The sequence below is a fragment of the Danio rerio genome, chromosome 10 (assembly GCF_049306965.1).
Source record: "Danio rerio strain Tuebingen ecotype United States chromosome 10, GRCz12tu, whole genome shotgun sequence".
Classification (NCBI taxonomy): domain Eukaryota; kingdom Metazoa; phylum Chordata; class Actinopteri; order Cypriniformes; family Danionidae; genus Danio; species Danio rerio.
In genome coordinates this window covers 46,796,253-46,818,282 of record NC_133185.1, presented here as the reverse complement: position 1 = coordinate 46,818,282, position 22,030 = coordinate 46,796,253, and the positions used below count along the sequence as shown (strand labels likewise).

The following is a 22,030-nucleotide window of genomic DNA, read 5'->3' as shown; positions in this document are numbered from 1 at the left end:
CCTTCCAGCCGCAACCCATATCTGTGAAACATCCACACACACACATTCACACACACACTCATACACTATGGACAATTTAGCCTACCCAATTCACCTGTACCTGCATGTCTTTGGACTGTGGGGGAAACCGGAGCACTCAGAGGAAACCCACGCGAACGCAGGGAGAACATGCAAACTCCACACAGAAACACCAACTGAGCTGAGGCTTCTTGCTGTGAGGCGACAGCACTACCTACTGCACCACTGCTTCGCCCCCCCTCTCCCCAGTTACAAGGTGAGCTACATGCAATGCTTTTTAATGCGCACACCTAACACCACCCCTGATCCTACTCCTCACAGTGATGTCACTAGCTTAATTAAGTGCACTTTGTCTCAGCTTGCAAATCCAAGTCTGAATTTGTAGCATACCGTGCATTAGTTTGAGGATGAAGCTGAGTATCGCTCCTCCTGCTGGTGGAGGAGGGAAGTGCATCTTATATTCCCCCAAATCTACAGTCCACGGGTCACTGACTCTGACCTTAAAATTCTTCAGATCATCTAATGATAATGCTCCATCTGAAGAAGAAGAAAAAACACAGGTATGCAAACTGAACAAGCACACCTGACAAAAAAAAAACCAACATATTTTTTCTGGTTTGATTACACCAAGTGCAGTGTGTTTATAAACTATCCGTACTTCTAGCTTGTATATCCTGTATCAAATCCTTGGCTATTTTTCCAGAGTAGAAGGCATCTGCTCCTTCTTTGGCAATGGTTTCCAGAGTTTTCGCGAGTTGAGGGAACTTCAGCGTGTCCCCTGGGCCCAAGACTTCTGTGTTATTGTTTTTGCAGAACAGTTCACTAGAGAATATATAGACACACACAACAAAACATGAGCAAAAGCAGACAGAAAAACTGAACTGAATGAAACAAACATGCTCATGCCTATTCTTCAAGTAACATAAGCCAACGAGGTGAAGAAAATGTGATGAGAGCTGCCAAGAACATGTCTGAATTAAATTACACACACACACACACACACACACACACACACACACACACACACACACACACACACACACACACACACACACACATATTCATTCAGATAATTGTGCAAACATATACTAATATCTGTAAATACTAATATGCAAAAATTCACCTCATGGTATTTTCTGGTAAATATATTATATATTGGCATGAAATAGACCCAGATTTTGGTAAAACCCCAAATAATTCAAACATTAAAAAAAAACTAAACAAAAAAAAAAAAATTAAAGTTAGTATTTAATTCAGTTCATCTTTATTTCTAAAGCACTTTTAAAATGTAGATTGTGTCAAAGCAGCTTAACATAAAAGTTCTAGTAAATTGAAATTGAAACTGTGTGAGTTTTGAAAGTTGTGTAATAGCAATGACTCAAGGAGTAAGTGCTGACATTTCAGGTCATCACCACCTTTAGAAATGAGTTTTCTGATAAAAATATTAATGTGTTCAATTCTTTTTCATTTTTTAATATCTGCTATATAGTAATAAAAATGAATATATTAACAATTACATGTGTGTATGTATGTGTATATACAGTTGAAGTCAGAATTATTAGCCCCCATTGCATTTTTTCCCTTTTTTAAATATTTCCCAAATGATGTTTAACAGAGCTAGGAAACTTTTACAGTATGTCTGATAATATTTTTTCTTCTGGAGAAAGTCTTATTTGTTTTATTTCAGCTAGAATAAAAGCAGTTATTAATTTTTTAAACAACATTTTAAGGACAATATTATTAACCCCTTTAAGCTATATTTACTCCTACAGGTAAGTGTGTTGGAGCAGGGTTGGAACTAAACTGTGCAGGGCTTCGGCCCTCCAGGAATTGAGTTTGACACCCTTGGTCTACAGAATAAACCATCATTATACAATAACTTGCCTAATTACCTAACCTAGTTAAGCCTTTAAATGTCACTTTAAGCTGTGTAGAAGTGTCCTGAAAAATATCTAGTCAAATATTATTTACTGTCATCATGGCAAAGATAAAATAAATCAGTTATTAGAAATGAGTTATCAAAACTATTAAGTTTATAAATGTGTTGAAAGAATCTTCTCTCCGTTAAACAGAAATTGGGGAAAAAAAATAAACAGGGGGGCGAATAATTCTGACTTCAACTGTGTGTGTGTGTGTGTATATATATATATATATATATATATATATATATATATATATATATATATATATATATATATATATACATATATTAGGGTTAGGCCGATAGACGATGCCATGGCCGACACACACCACGACGTTGAGCCGGCATCTCCATCCTCCGCCCCTCCCCCGTTGCAAATCCGCTCGCGAAAAAACACACACTCAGGCCCTGTTTACACTAATAGGTCTTAGTTTGTAAATGGCCTTTTAGAATGAAACGTTCCACATTTTTTTCTGCACCTTTTTTACCGATGCCATTATAACGACACAGATCACTACCTATTTACGAGTCCTGCGGAAAAAGTGATTCACAGGTGGTATATATGTATTTAACTTATCTTTATTCATTTACTGTATGCTTTGTTTATGGGTAAAACAAAGACCATGCTGGTCTGGTAGTTAAAACGGTAGGCTACAAATAATTCATTATGAATTAATTGTATGTATGTATCTGACAAAAGTCTTGTCGTAAATCCCAACAAAGAATAACTTGATATCTAGTTGATCATTTGGAAAAGTGGCAGAAGGTCTGATGAATCATCTGTTCAACTGTCTCAATCATCACAATTACTCCACCAATACTAATATACTCCACACAATACTACACCACATGAACTCAAGATTCTCATAGAATCAAGTTTGGTGAAGGAGAAATCATGGTTTGGGGTTGCATTCAGTATGGGGGAGTGCGAGAGATCTGCAACATCAACAGCCTGAGGAATCAAGACATTTGTGCTGCTCATTACATTACAAACCACAGGAGAGGGCAAATTCTTCAGCAGGATAGTGCTCCTCCTCATACTTCAGCCTCCACATCAAAGCTCCTGAAAGTAAAGAAGGTCAAGGTGCTCCAGGATTGGCCAGACCAGTCACCAGCCATGAACATTATTGAGCATGTCTGGGGTAAGATGAAGGAGGAGGCATTAAAGATGAACCCAAAGTGTCTTAATGAACTCTGGGAGTCCTGCAAGAACACTTTCTTTGGCATTCCAGATGACTTTATTAATCAGTGATTTGAGTCATGTCAGAGATGTATGGATGCAGTCCTCCAAGCTCATGATGGAGTCAGACACACTTCATTCTGTCTCCACTGCAGCAGGACTTTATATTCTAGCCTGGACATTGTTTCTGTTCAGTGATGAGACTTTTGTCTAAGCAGAGTCAGACCTTACTGTCCTGATTAAATCATTAAAAATCAAGACATGATCATATTTGATTTTGCTAAAATAAGCGTCATCTGGAGGCCTTTCATGTACCTGTAAGCCACTTCTGATACCAAATGATCAACTAGAAGTCAAGATATTATTTGTTAAAACTTGGATAGGCGACAAGACTTTTTTTTATCATATATTTATTATGTATTATGTACGATTTATTATTTAAAAAAACAACAAAAAATGTAATCTATTTAGTATTGTCGAAACAGTGATGCATTTGAAACAGAATTTTTGGATGAATAGAAAGTTAAAACAGAATTTATGTAAAATAAAAGTGATTCTAAATGAATAAGTCTTTACCGTATGAATTTAATACATAAAAACACTGAATGAAAATATTGATTGTTTTAAGAAGTCTTTAAGATATGTTACAGTGCATAATTCATGAAATGTTTTCTCAATATATAAAGGTATTTAACAAATTGAGATATGTTGATTCCTGCAGGAGAGAGTATCTCTTTACAAAACAGTGAAAGAGGTTTTATATTTCCTGTGGTTTGCCTACGGCTAATAATAACCTACTTCTGTGATGCTCATTAGGAATGCTTTTCTAGGTTCGTGACACTTCTGCCCTTAAATAAACTATCAGATTGACATGTCAGTCATAACAAACAGCGGTGTACACAACAGTATGTATTTGTTTGTCTGGAGAAGATACAGTACCAGAGTCCAGTTCCCGAGAACAGAATCTGCTTAATATAGGCATGCTGTATGAATTGACTGAGGTATTCTGGCATCGGGAATCCCTCTCGCGCTAGTTTGATGGAGGGTTCGAACAGTTTGTACCACGGCAGCTTTCCATACAGTCGATGAGCCTCTTCGTAGCCGCGAATCTCTCCAGGTACACCGATCCATTGACTACCTGGGAGTCATGAGGACAGATAAACAGTAGTAAGACAACTGACAAACCATAGTCAATAAGGGTGTCACAGTCCTCCAAATCCTCGATTCGATTACATTTTCAAATCTAAAGTCACGATTCGATTCTCGATTTAAAAAAGAAAAATTTGAAAGCCTTTTAAGACTTTTATGCAATATAAAAATATTTCTGACCGCTGTGACAGTCATGAAGCTCTGTGTGGCTCTGGAGGTCCAGCAATCTTTAGTCAAGGCTACTAAATGTGAACTGCTAAGACCTTCAATAACTTTCTCCTTCACATTCTTGTACATGGAGGGTATCACCATAGCTGTGAGATGCGTTCTACTTGGGATTTCGTTGCGTGGTTAGCACGCTAATTAAATGTTTAAAACCAGAGTTTTCTACCCCTGAATAAGGTCGCTTGTCCGCGGCTATAAGTATTCCTACCACGCTGCAACAAGAATGTATGTATATATGTATATGTGTATGTATATATATATATATATATATATATATATATATATATATATATATATATATATATATATATATATATATATATATATATTATTTTTTCTTCTCTCTCTCTCTTTTCCCACATATGCAAGTGGGTGTTTGTGCATCTATGCCGAATTTATGATGGTAGTAGAGTTTGCTTGTTAAATTATTTGAGTGCCATTTGAGATGTTTAAATGAGTCATGTGACCGTAGTACTCAAAAGAGACTCTAGACGCACCTGATCACTGTTACCCTGATGAAGGCAGACTTCTGCCGAAACGCGTTGGTTTTTAGAGATCTACCCATGAGAATAAAGGCTTTTTAATTTTTTCACTTTACTCGAGTGCCTTGGACTGATTCTTGTTGCAGATTTGATGAATCCCTTACCCAAAGAGCACCGACCATACATTTGAACTTACCCCATAGCGCTTTTTGTTTTTTTTTTTTCTGAAGTATTCCTACCACGCTTGTAATTGCCTTTGCACATGTTGAGTTACTTGGAAGTTTTATTCCAAATGAAGATGGGAGAATAGTTTGTGTTACACTTGTCGGTTTAACTGATATTTTTGTGTTGCCTGCGAAGATGCCCTGCCGTGATAGTCGTGCTGCCGGTTAGGGCTGTGCAATTAATCGAAAATCCGATTTCGATTTTGGCTTCTAACGATTATGAAAAACCATTAATCAAGATAAACGATTATTTGCATCATATACTGCCCCTTTCCAGTTGTACACATGTTGCTCTTAAAAGCGCGAAAGACCGCATGGTTTCGGTCTCATTCGCACACTGAGACGAGCAGAGCCCACACATCTCATCTTAACGTGAGCGCTTTAATGGTCAAATAGGTGTCAAAACGCGGTGTTTATTGATTATTCATATTAACCCTCATTTGTGTAATAAACAATCGAGTTATGAATCAAAAGAAACATGAAAGCGAAACCATTAAAGCGACAGCGCGCAATTCCTGCTGCCGCCTGTTTTTATCATAAATCAAACAAAGTGAGAAAATCCCTCACTGCTCTGGACTTTTGTTGCTAATGTGTTTTTCTTGCAGTGAAGATGCTTAAAGCACAGTTTGTTTCATATTTTTATTCTATTGTATTTATTTCTCTTTCCTTTGCAGGGTGGAAAATAACTGTATATATGCAGTTGATGTCAGAATTATTAGCCCTCCTGAATATTAGCAACCCTTTTCCTCCCCTAATTCTGTTTCGTCGAAAGAAGATTTCTTTTTTATTTTTTTACCTCACAAAAGTATATATATATATGTACTGTTGAAGTCAGAATTATTAGCCGCCTTCGAATTGTTAAGCTACAATCTCGATAAGCTACAGAACAAACCACTGTTATACAATAACTTGCCTAATTACCCTAACCTGCCTAGTTAACCTAATTAACCTAGTTAAGCCTTTAAATGTCACTTTAAGCTGCAAAGAAATATATAGTGTCTTGAAAAATTTCTAGTTAAATATTATTTACTGTCATCATGGCAAAGATAAAAGAAATCAGTTATTAGAGATGAGTTATTAAAACTATTATGATTAGGAATGTGCTGAAAAAAATCTGCTCTCTGTTGAACAGAAATTAGGGAAAAAATAAACAAGCGGTCTTAAATTTCAGGGGGGCTAATAATTCTGACTTCAACTTATATATATATACACACACATACATACATACACACATATATATATATATATATATATATATATATATATATATATATATATATATATATATATATATATATATATATATATATATATATATATATATATGTCTAATTTTCCACCATTTGATTTATATTTGATTATTATATATATATTTTTTATTTTATTAAAATAGGCCTGCAAGTATACAAAATTAAATAATGACATAATATGAACTTTAAAGTTCAAACAGGCTGCAAAACACCTGGCATAAAAGCACCATTTTTAAAGAAACGCCTCATACTTGTTCTTTTGTTTTGATGCACCACCATACAACCTGTCAATATTTGGATGTAAAAATATGGGATACACATGAGACCTTTACAAATATGGGGAAGAAATTTCATTTAATTATAGCAACAAATATATATATATTTTAATTAATTCTACAAAATTAATTCTAGTCTACAAAACAAATTACTGTTGTCCAATGTCTTGCCTGATACTTAATTAGCTTTCAAAGGTGCTGTATGTAAGTTTTTGACTCTTCTAAAGCATAACATTACCTTAATATGCTTGCAGATATTTAAGAAACATGCTTAGTGAACATTCTTGTCTATCTGAAAAATAATGCTGAAGTCAGATATTCTTAAAAAAGTGAGTTTTTAAAGACGGCTGTCTTTGTTTTGGTTGATGGAAAACAGCGCATTTCATTATTGAGTCAGGATGGCTCTCATGGTAAATGAACCTTTCCTTACCCTAACCAGTGTTTACAGTTTTTGTCAATTTTACTTTGCAATATTTCTATAATTTGATACATTTTGTTAAATGACAGCAATAAAATATTGTTTATTTGTGAGTCTTGGTGATTTTCTTATGATTTATCTCTCAGTACTTGTGTATGTTAACAAATAAACACAAATTAATTATAATTCCTAAAACTGTATTATAGCTTCTAAAAAACTGGGTCGCGGCTTGATGACCATGTAAAAATGTGGGTCCCATGGCCAAACCAGTTGAGAACCCCTGCTTTAAGTGTCTCAAACGCAGCTCATGTTCTGGCTTTAACATGTTACACAATCAGATTTGTCATCAACTGCCAAATCAGAGTCCAGCATTAAAAAGCTCTAGTTTTGCTTTCAGTGGACGTTATTGCATCAAAAAGACCAACAGAGCGAGGTTTCGTTTTTATTCACATCAACACATAAACTATTCCGCTTGTAAAGGAAACCAGACTTTATTTGGAGCAACTCTGGGAAACACAAATATCAGTGCAATACATAATTAGCATTAATACGCACAATTAAACCTGCATTAGGGCACGAACAGTGTGTGAACATTTTCTAAATCTATGCAGGATTTGTTAACAGGAGAATAATCTTTTAAGTCGGACAAACACGTTTAGCAATAGCCAGTATCATCGTTTCGGTTTTGCAGGAAAAAGAAAACAAGCAAAACAAGTCCACTTAAGTATAGTTCCCTGTAAAGCAGAATTCCCCTCTTATGAACACAATGGCCCATTGTAATTTGTGTATCTGCATTATACTACATGAGATGATAAAATCTATCTAGAATTCCACATAAAGTTGTCATCAGTCGCTCATGCCATCGAACACTTGCCTTCTTCAGTGAAACACACAATGTTATCCACACTCAAAAAAGTGACATTTGCTGTTTGTTCAAACTACTTATTTAAATTGAGCTGAATCAACACAAACACAGAGTTGTTTTGGGGGACAATTTAATTGTTTTATGTTTAATCCACTTAAATTTGTAAAAGCTATTAAGTTAACTTATTATATCATGTTTTCCCAACACAAATCTTTACAGTAAACCAAGTTTTAAGATTTAAGAAGGCAAATTTATTCACCCTCCTGTGAAATTTTTATTATTTTTAAAATATTTCTCAAGTGATGTTTAACCGGGAATCACAAGCTCATTTATTCACAGTATTTATTATATTTTTCTTCAGTTTTTTGTTTTTGAGTTAACAAAATGTTTACAATTTAAAAATCTGCTAAGGTGAATATTATGGGCCCTCTTAAGTTTTTTTTTTTTATTGTCCACAAAACAAATTACTGTTGTCCAATGACTTGCCTGACCTAATTAGCCTTTAAAGGTGCTGTATGTAAGTTATTCGCCCCTTTCACACATACAGACCTTTCCGGAAAATTACCGGCAATTTTCCGGAAAGGTCTGTATGTGTGAACAGGCCCTTTTTGAAAATATCGGTAAATTCGTTCTGGCTATTTTCCGGAAAGAGAAGTTGTAACATTACTGGCAATTTGCCGGAATGCTGTGTGAATGCAGAAGGAAGATTCCCGGAAAGAGCGCGTCCACGTCTAGAACGTGCTGACGTGAGACACCTGCTTTAGCCAATCAGAACAGTCAGACGCATTCACGTGCGCGCAGTTTATGAGAATAAAAGCCTTTGAATATTTTTCCAGACACATTTAGCTGCTAGATGTTAGTCAGATAATGTTTCTATGTTCCTTCTTAATGCTAACTGTGTAAATAATTATCGATAAAATGTTTATGATAATCCGTTGTTTGTTTACCTTCAAGCTTTGCGTGTGCCCGTGAGCGCCCATAGCGCCAGCACACACACATATCATGAACATCTCGACATGCGAAAGTGTTCCTCTATATGTTTTCACTGGAGTTGTACTCAATACTGATCCATCCACAGAGTTTGTGATGTAGTCAAATGTTTACAAACACAAGCGCAGCCGTTTAGAGCTCATTTCTGGTTAATGATGTCAGAATTTACCGGCATTTTGCGATGGATGTGTGAATGCTCTTTTCCGGAAAAATTCCGTAACGTCCTCGCCTGTGTGAACAGCGCTTTTTTGGATTCACTGGTAAAGTCGTTCCGGAAATTTTCCGGATATTTACCGGTATCATATATGTGTGAAAGTGGGTATTGGCTCTTCTGAAGCATAACAATACCTTAATATGTTTGCAGATATTTAAGAAACATGCTTAGTGAACCTACTTGTCTATCTGAAAAATAATGCTGAAGTCAGATATTCTTCTTTAAAATTGTGAGTTACGTGCCGGAACGGCTGTCTTTGTTTTGGTCCTTTGCCCCCTCCCATTGCCAGTTTAGCCAATTACATTTCAGCACCACGGTTGCCTTGACGGAAAACAGCGTATTGCATTAATTCAGTCAGGAAGGCTCTCAAAGCATACATCTATGACCGAAAATGCGACAGAAGCAGTCTCCGAAATGAGACGCACATTCAGAGTTCCACATGAAGTGGTTATTAATATTATTAATTATTAAATAATGACATAATATGAACTTTAAAGTTCAAACAGGCTGCAAAAGGCCTGGCTTTAAGGCACCATTTTTAAAGAAACGCCTCATACTTGTTATTTTGTTTTGATGCACCACCATACAACCTGTCAATAATTGGATGTAAAAATATGGGATACACATGAGACTTTTACAAATATGGGGAAGAAATTTCATTTAATTATAGCAACAAATTTGTCGAAGCGCAAGTACGAACCTGAATATGTAAAGAGAGCATGAAACCTTTTACATTTAAACGACATTTAGAAACCATACAACATGTTTTATTAACAGTTCAGTTTAGTTCATGGTAACTGAGTTTCTGTCGTTTTTTCTTTGTAATATTTCTTATTTCTTTTTCGTATTTTTAAATTTTTTATATATATTTTATATTATTTTTCTTATAAGAAATTCCTATTTCTTTCTCATTAATTAGCAAATAATATAAATCCCTTCTTTTCTTTTCTTTTTTAATTATTTTTCTTTTGCTTTATTTTTTTATGTTATGTCATGTTTTTTCGATGTTGTGTAAGTTATGTTTTGTTTTCTTGTGTTGTTATTATGTGATTGTAATTAATTGTGGGACCCCCTTGAAAATGAGATGGTACATCTCAAGGGGTTTACCCCGATGAATAAATATCAAACAAATATAATGAACGTAAACATTAGGTGAGCAGGTTACATTTGTAACCCCATGTCCTAACATCACGCTACATGAATGAAATACGCGGTGATAAGCAATTTAGCTGTTTGCACCACACGCACAGAATAGTGCACTCGCTGCACTCCAACAAAATAACAAGATTTATAATCTTTAACATTAACATATGTATTGTCTTGCACTGAGTCCCAGTTCTAAAGTTAAATTTTAAACGGTTTGTTTTATTTTCCAGATCTGATGTGATCTGCAGCTGCTTTCAGTAGTACAGCAGTAAATGTCATGTAAGATGGCATTCAAACTAATATTATTTGCATTTAACACTAAATAAAGCACATGAGGTGCTTTCTGACCACACTTCGATATAATTGTTCATTTATTTGTTTGCTGGAAATTAGTACTGAATTTATAAATAGCTTTGAAACAAATCTTTGAGCTTAATAAACGGAATTAATTTTGTAGGCTAATGGATGTCTGTGTGTACAACACCTTTCCCTATCCACGAGAGTGAAAGTGAAAGTAAAGAATAAAAAGGCTCATTCTCTCATATTTGTGCTGCAGATGCTCTGTTTAACTGTTTACTCTCTAGTGAAGCGTTCAGTTTTTCCACTTAAAAAGTCCGCCATGTAAATAGCAAATGCTGGTTTATTCTCAAAACACACCTATAACTCATTAAGAGAATAAGCTTAACCCTGTTAGACCATGCGCCGTGACGCAAAGGGGATGTTTCTGACGCACCCTTAGTGGATTTGCGCTTTGCACATGGATTGTCAAAATAGAGCCCTCTATGTTTAGTTCGTTCCTATTCTGGTAATGAAGTGTCATGATTTGTCATCACCCCTTGATTCCTGCGTGTCGATGTTCCAGTGTCTCCAGTGAGTGTTTTGTAAATAAATACGTTTATGTTTTGATAACTCCTGCAATCCAGTGCGTCTCTTTATAAGTGTAAGACTGTCACAATTAGCTTAACTACGCAATTTCATTAATGCCGGCAGCTAGCTGTCTGCAACTCTCACATGGTTGCCCACTGAAACTAAGCAGTACCTGGATGGGAGACCACATGGGAAAGCTACGTTGCTGCTGAAAGTGGTGTTAGTGAGACCAGCAGGGGGCGCTCACGTCATCCAAGTGGATGCTGCACACTGGTTGTGGATGAGATTTCCCCCCAGTGTGTAAAGCACTTTTAGTGTCTAGGTAAGGGCTTTATTAATGTAAGGAATTATTATGTATTATTATTAATGAGTAAATGTTGGACGAACTTAGAAATCACTTGTGAATCACTAAATACAGAAACTACAGAGAATTTTTATTTTTGTTTTTGTACAGTTGTGAATTGCATTACAGGATGTTGATCTTTGTTCTGTCAACTTTTGATGATAAAAATATACAACACTGTTAGCCTAGCGTGATATTGAACACAAACCCACACAACATATCACTTTGAACTATTAAAAATGTTCATAAAAGTCACTTTTCCCAACTTTTCAAGATTTAAAATTGTTGGAAGAATTGGAAAACTGCTAATTTACAGATATTTTTACAGTTAAAACCTTTAACATCTTCTTTCCAATTGATAAAAGTTGTTTAAAATTGAAAAGAAGTTCTGTAGATTATTTTAAAAAAGCAAAATGAGTTGTTTTCTGCTAATGATTAAGTGAGCTTTATTTTTAAGAGGTTGAATGTCAACACGTTCACCAGTCTAAATGCGGGGCTGATAATGCTTTACCCTTTTTTCATGTGGTGGAGATTTACCTGTGACAATGGCCAATACTCTTGGACAATCTTTAAGCAAATCCCTTCTTACTCCTTTCGGGACTGTTTCTCTTGAGCTGATGATTTTCACTTTGCCTTAAAGAGAGAGAGAGAACTTTATTTGTAAAAAACAAACAAAATTCTGAATAAACTAACAAGTCAGTTTAGTCTTCATTGAAATTTCTGATGAAGTTCAGTGAGCCGTGATCTTGAATGCTGGATTGTACTCTCATTCGCTTGCGTAAGGGGAAATAAACTTTCCACAGAGCCAAAATAAACATAAATATATAACTCCAATGGGGGTTTTTGCTGAACCTAACACCAGTATTCTGCAAAACAGGTTGAATCGCTTTCAGTTTGTGCAACATTCTTTACTCAAGACACCTTCCCCAAATAGAAATCTGATATAAGGCAATATATGCAAATTACATATATGACATACAAATTTATGTTTGGATTGTACATACAATTTATGACGTATGCAACATATTTGACAAAAAATTGGAATTAGCATGCATATGGGGTGGCACGGTGGCTCAGTGGCTAGCACTGTTGCCTCACAGCAAGAAGGTTACCAGTTCGAGCCTCAGCTGGGTCAGTTGGCATTTCTGTGTGGAGTTTGCATGTTCTCCCCGTGTTGGCGTGGGCTTCCTTCAGGTTCTCCGGTTTCCCCCACAAGTCCAAAGACATGCGGTACAGGTGAATTGGGTAGGCTAGATCTTAAATGGTATGTTTTGCTTGTAGTTATGTGTATTTGAATGTCTGATGCCTAAAATAAATGGTATTTGTTGTTTTAATCACACCGGTGTGATCAGTCTGGGCTGGTCCCTGAAGCATACAATCACACCGGTGTGATTAAAACAACAAATACCATTGATTGTATGCTTCAGGGACCAGCCCAGACTGATCACACCGGTGTGATCGTGTCTGTGAAAGGGTTAAAGCTTTCTGTAGTGTTAATTGTGTAGTTAATTTATTCTAGGCCAATATTCGAGGGACTATACTCTCATTTAGGCATAGTAGTCAAGAAACTCTGCTGCCGCACTAGGTGGAGTGATATTACACAGCACATGAGAATCTGCAGTTTTCAGTTGCCACCTTGAAACCAATTAAATCCATCATGCTAAGCTATGCTAAAATTGACTCCGCCATTCAATTCATTATGCTAAGCTAAGCCACTATTGACCCAGCCATTTAATTTATTTTGCTAAACAAAGCTAACATTGACCCTGCCAGAACAAGAGATCAACTGAAAGAAGTCAGCTGTTTCATTCTTGAAGACAAAAAATGTGGAGTGTTCTTTTAACAAAACACACACACACACACACACACACACACACACACACACACACATGGATCTGTGAATGTAAACAGCTAGGGAAGGAATAGCATGTGTATTAGTATATTACTTATGAAAAACCAGTGATTACAACACGTGACTAATGCAATTTTTACTGAAATTCAGGAGATTGTGGGTTCAGTAATACTGTACCTGTGTTGTCCATAATGGTAAAGATGGAGCCTCCGCCCAAGCCCATGCTCTGCGGGTTGACCAGTCCAGTGCACAGAAGTGCTGCGATGGCTGCGTCCACCGCCGAGCCGCCCTGACGCAGTATATCCCTGTCAACAAAACACATTTCTTGTCATAAACATGCACTGTACAACATTTATTTTTAACAAGAAAATATTGCATCAATCCTTCAATATTTAAATGTCACATACAGTATATTATAAGGTGCTGCTCGCTTTCTTACTAATTACAAATTTTGAGTGAATTTTAATTTGACAGTATTTCACAGCTTCAGCATCACATTTCACTAGTGTAACAACCACAAAAGAAAAGGGAAACGTAGTATACATTGGAATATATGCATTGAAAAAATGATGTTTGTTTTTGCTTTTGATTTAATCTGTTGTACTGTAACATTTATCATGACAATCTCTTTTCTCAATTTTTCATGACTAGCCCTGTCAAAAAATCATTGGGTAAAAATCCTCTTGAAATGGTCCTGAAATTAGAAGAAATGTAGGGTGGTGCTTGATTTCATTCCTTGGGAACTGATTGTATCGTTGAAAGACGAGTGTTGCAAACAATGAAGAAAGACTAATGAATGGATTAATTCATAGCAGAAATGTGACACTTACTGATAAGCTTTGCCCTAAAGAGCTGATAGTCCTACCCTAAGTTACTAATAGCCCCACCCTAAATTTCTAATAGCCCCACCCTAAATGACTTTTAGCTCCACCCTAAATTATTTTTAGCCCTGCCTTAAAGGACTGAGAGCCCTGCCCTAAATTACGTATAGCTTGCCATAAAATTACTAATAGCCCCACCCTAAATTTCTTATAACCCCACCCAAAAGGACTGATAGTCCAGTCCTAAATTACTGATAGCCCTGCCCTAAAGGACCGATAGTCCCAACCTAAATTATGTATAGCCCGCCCTAAATTACTATTAGTCCCACCCTGAAGGACTGATAGTCCTGCCATTAATTATTTATAACCCACCATAAAATTTAAAATAACCCCGCCCTAAGTGACTTATGGTCCTGCCCTAATTTTCTAATAGCCCCGCCCTAAATGAGTTATAGTTACGCCCTAAATTACCGATAGTACCCCCCCATAAATGACTGATAGTCTTGCCCTAAATGACTGATATATGTTTCAGTCCTAAATTACTAATAGCTCTACTCTAAAGGATTTATATTCCCACTCTAAATTAATAATAGCCCCGCCCCAAACGACTTATAGCCTGCCCTAAATTACCAATAGCCCCACCCTAAAGGACTGAGAGTCCCGCACTAAATGACTGATAGTCTTGCCCTAAATGACTGATAGTCTTGCCCTAAATGACTGATAGTCTTACACTAAATGACTGATAGTCTTGCCCTAAATGACTGATAGTCTTGCACTAAATGACTGATAGTCTTGCACTAAATGACTGAGTCTTGCACTAAATGACTGATAGTCTTGCACTAAATGACTGAGTCTTGCACTAAATGACTGATAGTCTTGCCCTAAATGACTTATAGTCTTGCACTAAATGACTGATAGTCTTGCACTAAATGACTGATAGTCTTGCACTAAATGACTGATAGTCTTACACTAAATGACTGATAGTCTTGCACTAAATGACTGATAGTCTTACACTAAATGACTGATAATCTTGCACTAAATGACTGATAGTCTTGCACTAAATGACTGATAGTCTTGCACTAAATGACTGATAGTCTTACACTAAATGACTGATAATCTTGCACTAAATGACTGATAGTCTTGCACTAAATGACTGATAGTCTTGCACTAAATGACTGATAGTCTTGCACTAAATGACTGATAGTCTTGCACTAAATGACTGATAGTCTTGCACTAAATGACTGATAGTCTTGCACTAAATGACTGAGTCTTGCACTAAATGACTGATAGTCTTGCACTAAATGACTGATAGTCTTGCACTAAATGACTGATAATCTTGCACTAAATGACTGATAGTCTTGCACTAAATGACTGATAGTCTTACACTAAATGACTGATAGTCTTGCACTAAATGACTGATAGTCTTACACTAAATGACTGATAATCTTGCACTAAATGACTGATAGTCTTGCACTAAATGACTGATAGTCTTACACTAAATGACTGATAGTCTTGCCCTAAATGACTGATAGTCTTACACTAAATGACTGATAGTCTTGCCCTAAATGACTGATAGTCTTGGCCTAAATGACTGATAGTCTTACACTAAATGACTGATAGTCTTGCACTAAATGACTGATAGTCTTACACTAAATGACTGATAGTCTTGCACTAAATGACTGATAGTCTTGCACTAAATGACTGATAGTCTTGGCCTAAATGACTGATAGTCTTGCACTAAATGACTGATAGTCTTACACTAAATGACTGATAGTCTTGCACTAAATGACTGATAGTCTTGCACTAAATGACTGATAGTCTTGGCCTAAATGACTGATAGTCTTGGCCTAAATGACTGATAGTCTTGCACTAAATGACTAAGTGAAGTTGTTTCGAGGGGGAGGGAAAGTATGGTATTTGATTAATGTTTATGAGGGCATATTCATTTTGACAAAATAATGACATGCACAGACTCATAATTTATAACAAGCACCAATATATAAAAATACGAAAAATAAATTCTGATTTTATGGCAACTTTAAATTGACCCAACAATTATAATTTTTTCCACCATTTATTCACTCTCAAGTGTTTCCAAACCTTGAACGTTTATAAAGTTGTTTTGCAAAATGCATGTAACTGATATGTATATTAAAATACTATGGAAATTGTGCCGATTTCCAGCATTTTTCAAAATATCTTCTTTTGTGTTTAACAGAAGAAGCTCAACGAAGTGAGGGGTGAGTAGACGGCTAAATTTTCCCTTTTGGGTGAACAGTCCTTTTAAGTTCAAATTTATATATCATATTTAATAGTTCCTAATATAATACAGGTTGTTTTGAAGCAGCTTCAAAGTAATGGATGTGAAAATAACAAGCAACAATGCCACCCGATAATCAGAAAGGACAATTTGCTGTTAAGTAGCTCTAACAAGACAACAATGTGATTATTCAGCTTAGTTCAGTTCAGTGTTAATGATTCAGGTCAGCGACCATGGGAAGTTAATCAGTTATGAAATCTCAATTATGAAATGAGTTCATTTGAGCTATAAACGGCTCTACAGATGACAACACTAGCTGTTTTTCCAATCAAAGATGCTGGAAGTGAATCTTTGTAAATGAAATCTGGAATATCACATACGACGGTGAATAAAGCAGCGTTTCCATCCAATGAGTCAAAGAGAACAAAATAGTCATCTCCCCATAAACTGGCACCAAACCAGTTTTAAGCAGTAGGAGAAACCACTGCGGGCCTTTTTTTTCCTATTTCAATACATTAATTGTGCCTCTGAGGACAAGACACATTGGAGGTGTGAGATGCTCTTCTGGAGTGCAGACAGATGCTCAAGACAGTTCTGGAGGGAAAAATTATATAATAATAATAATAATAATAATAATGCTAATACTGAATCAGTCATCTCACAGCAAGAAGATCACTGGTTCAAGTCTCAGCTGGGTCAGTAGGTATTCCTGTGTGGAGTTTGCATGTTCTCACTGTGTTGGCAGGGGTTTCCTCTGGATGAATTGGTTGCGCTATAGGTGAATTTAATGAACTAAATTGGCCATAGTGTATGAGTGTGTGTGTGTGTGTGTGTGTGTGTGTGTGTGTGTGTGTGTGTGTGTGTGTGTGTGTGTGTGTGTGTGTGTGTGAATGTGCATGGGTGTTTCCCAGTACTGGGTTGTGGGTGGAAGGGCATCTGCTGTTTAAAACATATGATGGAATAGTTGGTGGTTCATTCCGTTGTGGGTTGACCTTTGATAAATCAGAGACTAAGCTGAAGGATATAATAGGAATAATACTGAACCACTGTGATGACAGACTTTAGCTGAGGGATTTTACAATGAGCAAAACATTTCAGATGTTTAACAGTGTTCGCAAACACAACATCCAAGTCATGTCATCAATTTTTTTATGGCAATTTGATGCCATTTTGAAGGTACAGGTTAAAAATATCTGAAAGTTAGCAATTTTCGGTATTTTGAGATTCATGTTTTTATTTTTCTCCATTTCATTATTACATTATAGCACTTTAATCTTTCGTCCGACAATTTTTAACCTTGAAAAATTGGGAAAAGTGACATCAATATATATATGTTCTGCGCATGGTCTACAGGGTTGTTTATTCTTTTAATGAGTTATGGGTGTGTTTGGAGCATAACATGCATTAAACCAATCAGAGTCTCATCTCACATTCCCTTTAAGAGTCAGCTGCGTCGCTTGATGGCGCATTCACTATTTACATGGCGACTTTGTATGTGGAAAAACTGAACGCTTCTAGCAAGAAAACAGTTAAACAGAGCATCTGCAGCGTGAGGATAAAGAATGAGCCTCCTCCATTCAGCCTCTTTACTTACTCTTTACTTTACTTTTTACTCCTTTACTTTGGTGGAGTAAGGAAACGGTGTTGTCTGCAGTCTACTAAAGACATCCATAAGCCTACATATATAATTGCTTTTAAGTGCAAAGATTTGTTTCAAAACCATTTCTAAATTCAGTTCTAATTTCCAGCAAAAAAATTATGATGTATGGTGAAAAAAACACATTATATCCAAGCACACGTCCTGTTCTTATGCCCCGTAAGCAATGTGTGATGCTGCGTTCACACCAGACGCAGAACAAGCGTCAATCACGAGTGATTTACATCCTGACATCCTGAATAGACATTCTGTGGCGCAATAGGCGCGAATGACACGATTTGTGCTAATGAAGCGGCACGAGTTGAGCATTTTGAGTGATTGACACAATGTGTGAATCGCTTAAGTTTGTCGGAACTCTTGTGGCATGCTTATGACGCAGCACCTGTTGTTGGTATCCTGGGGGAAATACTCCTGCCGACACCGGACAACAGGTCATCAAACTGGGCTCGGCTCAGTCGGAAGCACCGCTAAAAGCTTCCATCATCCAGGTTAAGTTTCTGGAGGAGTTCAGAAACACACAGGCTGGGTGCACATCTGAAAGGATCTAGTGGACTCAGACACGGCTCCAAATGAATCAATGCTGTTTTTTTAAACTTCATAAATCACTTAAACAATGTTATTCTCTCAATAAAATCCATGTTAGCCATTTAGCAACGAAGCCTTAGTCAGCGGGCAGACAGAAGCCCTGCCCATCACGCGAATCCACGTCTGTTGTTAAGTGAATTTGACAAGCGGATTTGATCCACGAATGAAGCGAGTGGACTCAAGGGCTCTATTTTGACGATCCAAAGCACACGGCGCAAAAGCATTAAGGGTGTGTCAGAATCCACTTTTGCTTTTTTAAGGATGAAAAAATCCATTTTGCGCCATGGCGCATGGTCTAACAGGGTTGAGCTTATTTTCTTAATGAGTTATAGGTGTGTTTTGACAATAAACCAATCAGAGTCTCATCTCCCATTCCCTTTAAGAGTCAGTTGCGTTGTGCCATAGCGCATTTACTATTCACATGGCGGACTTTGCAAGTGGAAAAACTGAACACTTCACTAGCTAGAAAACAGTTAAACAGAGCATCTACAGTTCGAGAATGAGAGATGAGCCTCCTTATTCTTTACTTTCACTTTCACTCTCGTGCATAAGGAATTGTATGCACAGACATCCATTGGCTTACATGATTAATTTTGTTTGTTAAGTGCAAAGATTTGTTTCAAAACTATTTCTAAATTCCGTTCTGATTTTCCACAAACGAATAAATGAACAATAATAACGAAGTGTGGTCAAAAAGCTGAGTTATATCCTAATACACATGCTGTGCCCCAAATGGTCTAAAACCTGACAGGTCGGCAAATCTAACCTTTTTTTTTTTTTTTAATAAAACAAATATAAATAAGCATATAATAAATACTACTACTAATAATGACAAAATACAAAAGCAAACCGTTATGAATAAACATGGTTTTTATATTTATGTATGCTTAAAAAATAATATGTTTAATAATATGTAGACCAGAACACATATGGGTGCACATATGAGCGCAAATGCATTTGCTATTTAAACAGTGTGGTGCAAAACGTCAAATGACTCTTGCGCCAAGCTGAAACTAGCAAACAACAATTGCATCACGCATTGCGCCAGGTGTATGATAGGGCCCAAAATGTTCATGCGTCTATTTTACGTGCGAATACCACAGTTTATCCATGCTTCCTGGGTCTGGTGTGAACACTGGTGTGAACCTGCATAGTCGCATAACTAACACACTCTGCGCTGGACTTTAGACCAGGTTAAAGTTGGACAACTGGAACGCAGTCTATTTCAGCTCTTCAAAATAGCAACACACCAACAATGCGCCTTAACACACCTTCTTTTCAGACCAGCACACCTACGAGTTCACAAAGTGGCGCATATGGATTTGCTGTTTAAACAACCTGGTGCAAAATGTGAAAATTAGGGTTGCGCTGGTCTGAAAATAGCAACAAATCACGCCAAACATATCTTGCACCATATTGCGCCGGGTGTATGATAGGGCGTTTTTAAAAAATCTAAAAACAAAAATTTTTTTCTCAAAAAATTTTTGGTGCAATGTAAAATGTTTTTGTTTAGATGTACTGCAGAGTTTAAATGACTCGAAGCTTGTTTTGAGCAAAAGCACACTCAAGTTAACCATAACCTAAAACAGCTTTAAAGTTTAACCAGAGATAATGTAATGTGTGTGAGTGTGTGTTTCTTAAGTGCTTTTTAATCATTACATCCAAGGAGCCTGGAAGGAGAACGCGACACATACACAAATATACCATGCAAATCTATCCCTGATCCTTCTTGCGTTTGTGTCAAAATGAAAAATTAGAGCGTTGAGACAAGTCTGAGCCAGAGGAGGAGAGATACCCGAGAGCTCAATGAACCTTGAGGATTTCCAGCCTTCACACACACACACGCACACACACGTGCTCAATCAGACACAACCCCTGCTTTCTAGATCAGTGTTTCGCTATGAGCGTCAAGCTATCTGTTTCTGCATGCTGCGTTTGACTTATAAGGATGATGAGGGAATACACACCACAAAGGATGAGCTCGAATGTCTCATTTCACAGGACGTCCTGAACTCAAAATAGGACATCTGAGATCTTTCTAAAGGCACTGAAGGAAGAAATGTAACATCCCAAAACACACAAAAATTCCTATACGAGGATATCAGTGTTACGTGATACAACACCTCCTTGAGTCAATAACATGCTGATTCATCACTCATATCCACATTATCAGATTGTCACAGTGTGTGCATTTATGAAGTCAAACAATACTATCAAGACGACAAGCATTGGGTGTTTGGCATTAAATTTGAAAGCTGAGATTAGAGATTAGATCACTTGCTAGCTGGATGACTAGTAACGTTATCCTGTGGCTTTTATAATGAAAATCTCAAATTCGTCCTTTGATTTTTTTCATGTGTAACCACTATAGACAGTGCAGGACTTACGTTTTTTTAGGTGATAGTATCAGTATGGTGGTTTTAAGTATATCTATAAGCTATTATGCTTCCAAACAAGGACCAATTTCACATTTAGAAGATAAAAATCAGATATAAACATGTAACTTACCCAAAATGGATCGCAGATTTTTTGACATCACCTCATAATTTAGTTTTTCAAATCTTCTAACCAATCAAATGCCCTCTACTATCTGACATGCCCCGCCCTCCTCTTCTGATTGGCTTTTCATTTGTTGCACTTGAGCTCAACCACTCTCACTGGCAGAGTTGTGATAAAGCAAAACCCTATTGGCTGTTTTTTTAAAGGGGAGGAGCTACTCTGTCTTGCCCTCTCCATGTTTCGGTTGAAATTTCATCAAACATCGTATAAAAATGCACATTTTAAAGCACTTCACGGGACTTTTCAACCTTTTCACGTGACTTTTTAACATTTGACACTTGATGCTGACTGTTAAAATAAAAATAATAGCTTTAATAATAATAGCTAAAACAGCTCTAGGTTTTTAAGAGTTGAACACTATTGTCTATTGTTTATTCTCTTCATTTCATCCAACCTTATTTTTTAGCGAACTTAAAACATCACATTTTTTTTATTTGTTACAGGCCACCAAAGTTGAACAACAATAGACCTTTAGCTTTAATTATTATAATCGTCTAATTTATTTATTTTTTCTTGTTTGTGTTTTCTGTTAAATAAAAATTTGCATGAAACCTCTATATTTCTGTAATAATTATTATTTTGTGTGTGTGTGTGTGTGTGTGTGTGTGATTTAAAGTTGTAGTCAGAATTATTAACCCCCTGATTTATTGGCCCCATGTTTATTTTTCCCCCAATTTTTGTTTATTGGAGAGCAGATTTTTCAACACATTCCTAAAGATAACAGTTTTA

General features: G+C 36.5%; 2 protein-coding genes across 3 annotated transcripts in view; one reads left to right on the top strand and one right to left on the bottom strand.

Moving 5' to 3' along the window:
* Positions 1-22,030, top strand: part of ess2 (ess-2 splicing factor homolog) — a 779,665-nt gene that overhangs the window by 522,433 nt on the left and 235,202 nt on the right. The window lies entirely within an intron of this gene.
* ggt5b (gamma-glutamyltransferase 5b) overlaps positions 1-22,030 on the bottom strand; it is a 55,829-nt gene that overhangs the window by 20,094 nt on the left and 13,705 nt on the right. For both annotated transcript variants that reach the window (XR_012386548.1, XM_002667837.8), the window contains exons 2-6: positions 13,597-13,724; positions 12,105-12,200; positions 4,059-4,257; positions 677-840; positions 409-555 (exon numbers count right to left, since the gene is read on the bottom strand). Coding sequence is in view for 1 of the 2 variants with exons in the window: in XM_002667837.8 (XP_002667883.4) it covers positions 409-555; positions 677-840; positions 4,059-4,257; positions 12,105-12,200; positions 13,597-13,724 (734 nt within the window). In the remaining variant the exon portion in view is untranslated. The remainder of the gene's footprint in view (positions 1-408; positions 556-676; positions 841-4,058; positions 4,258-12,104; positions 12,201-13,596; positions 13,725-22,030) is intronic.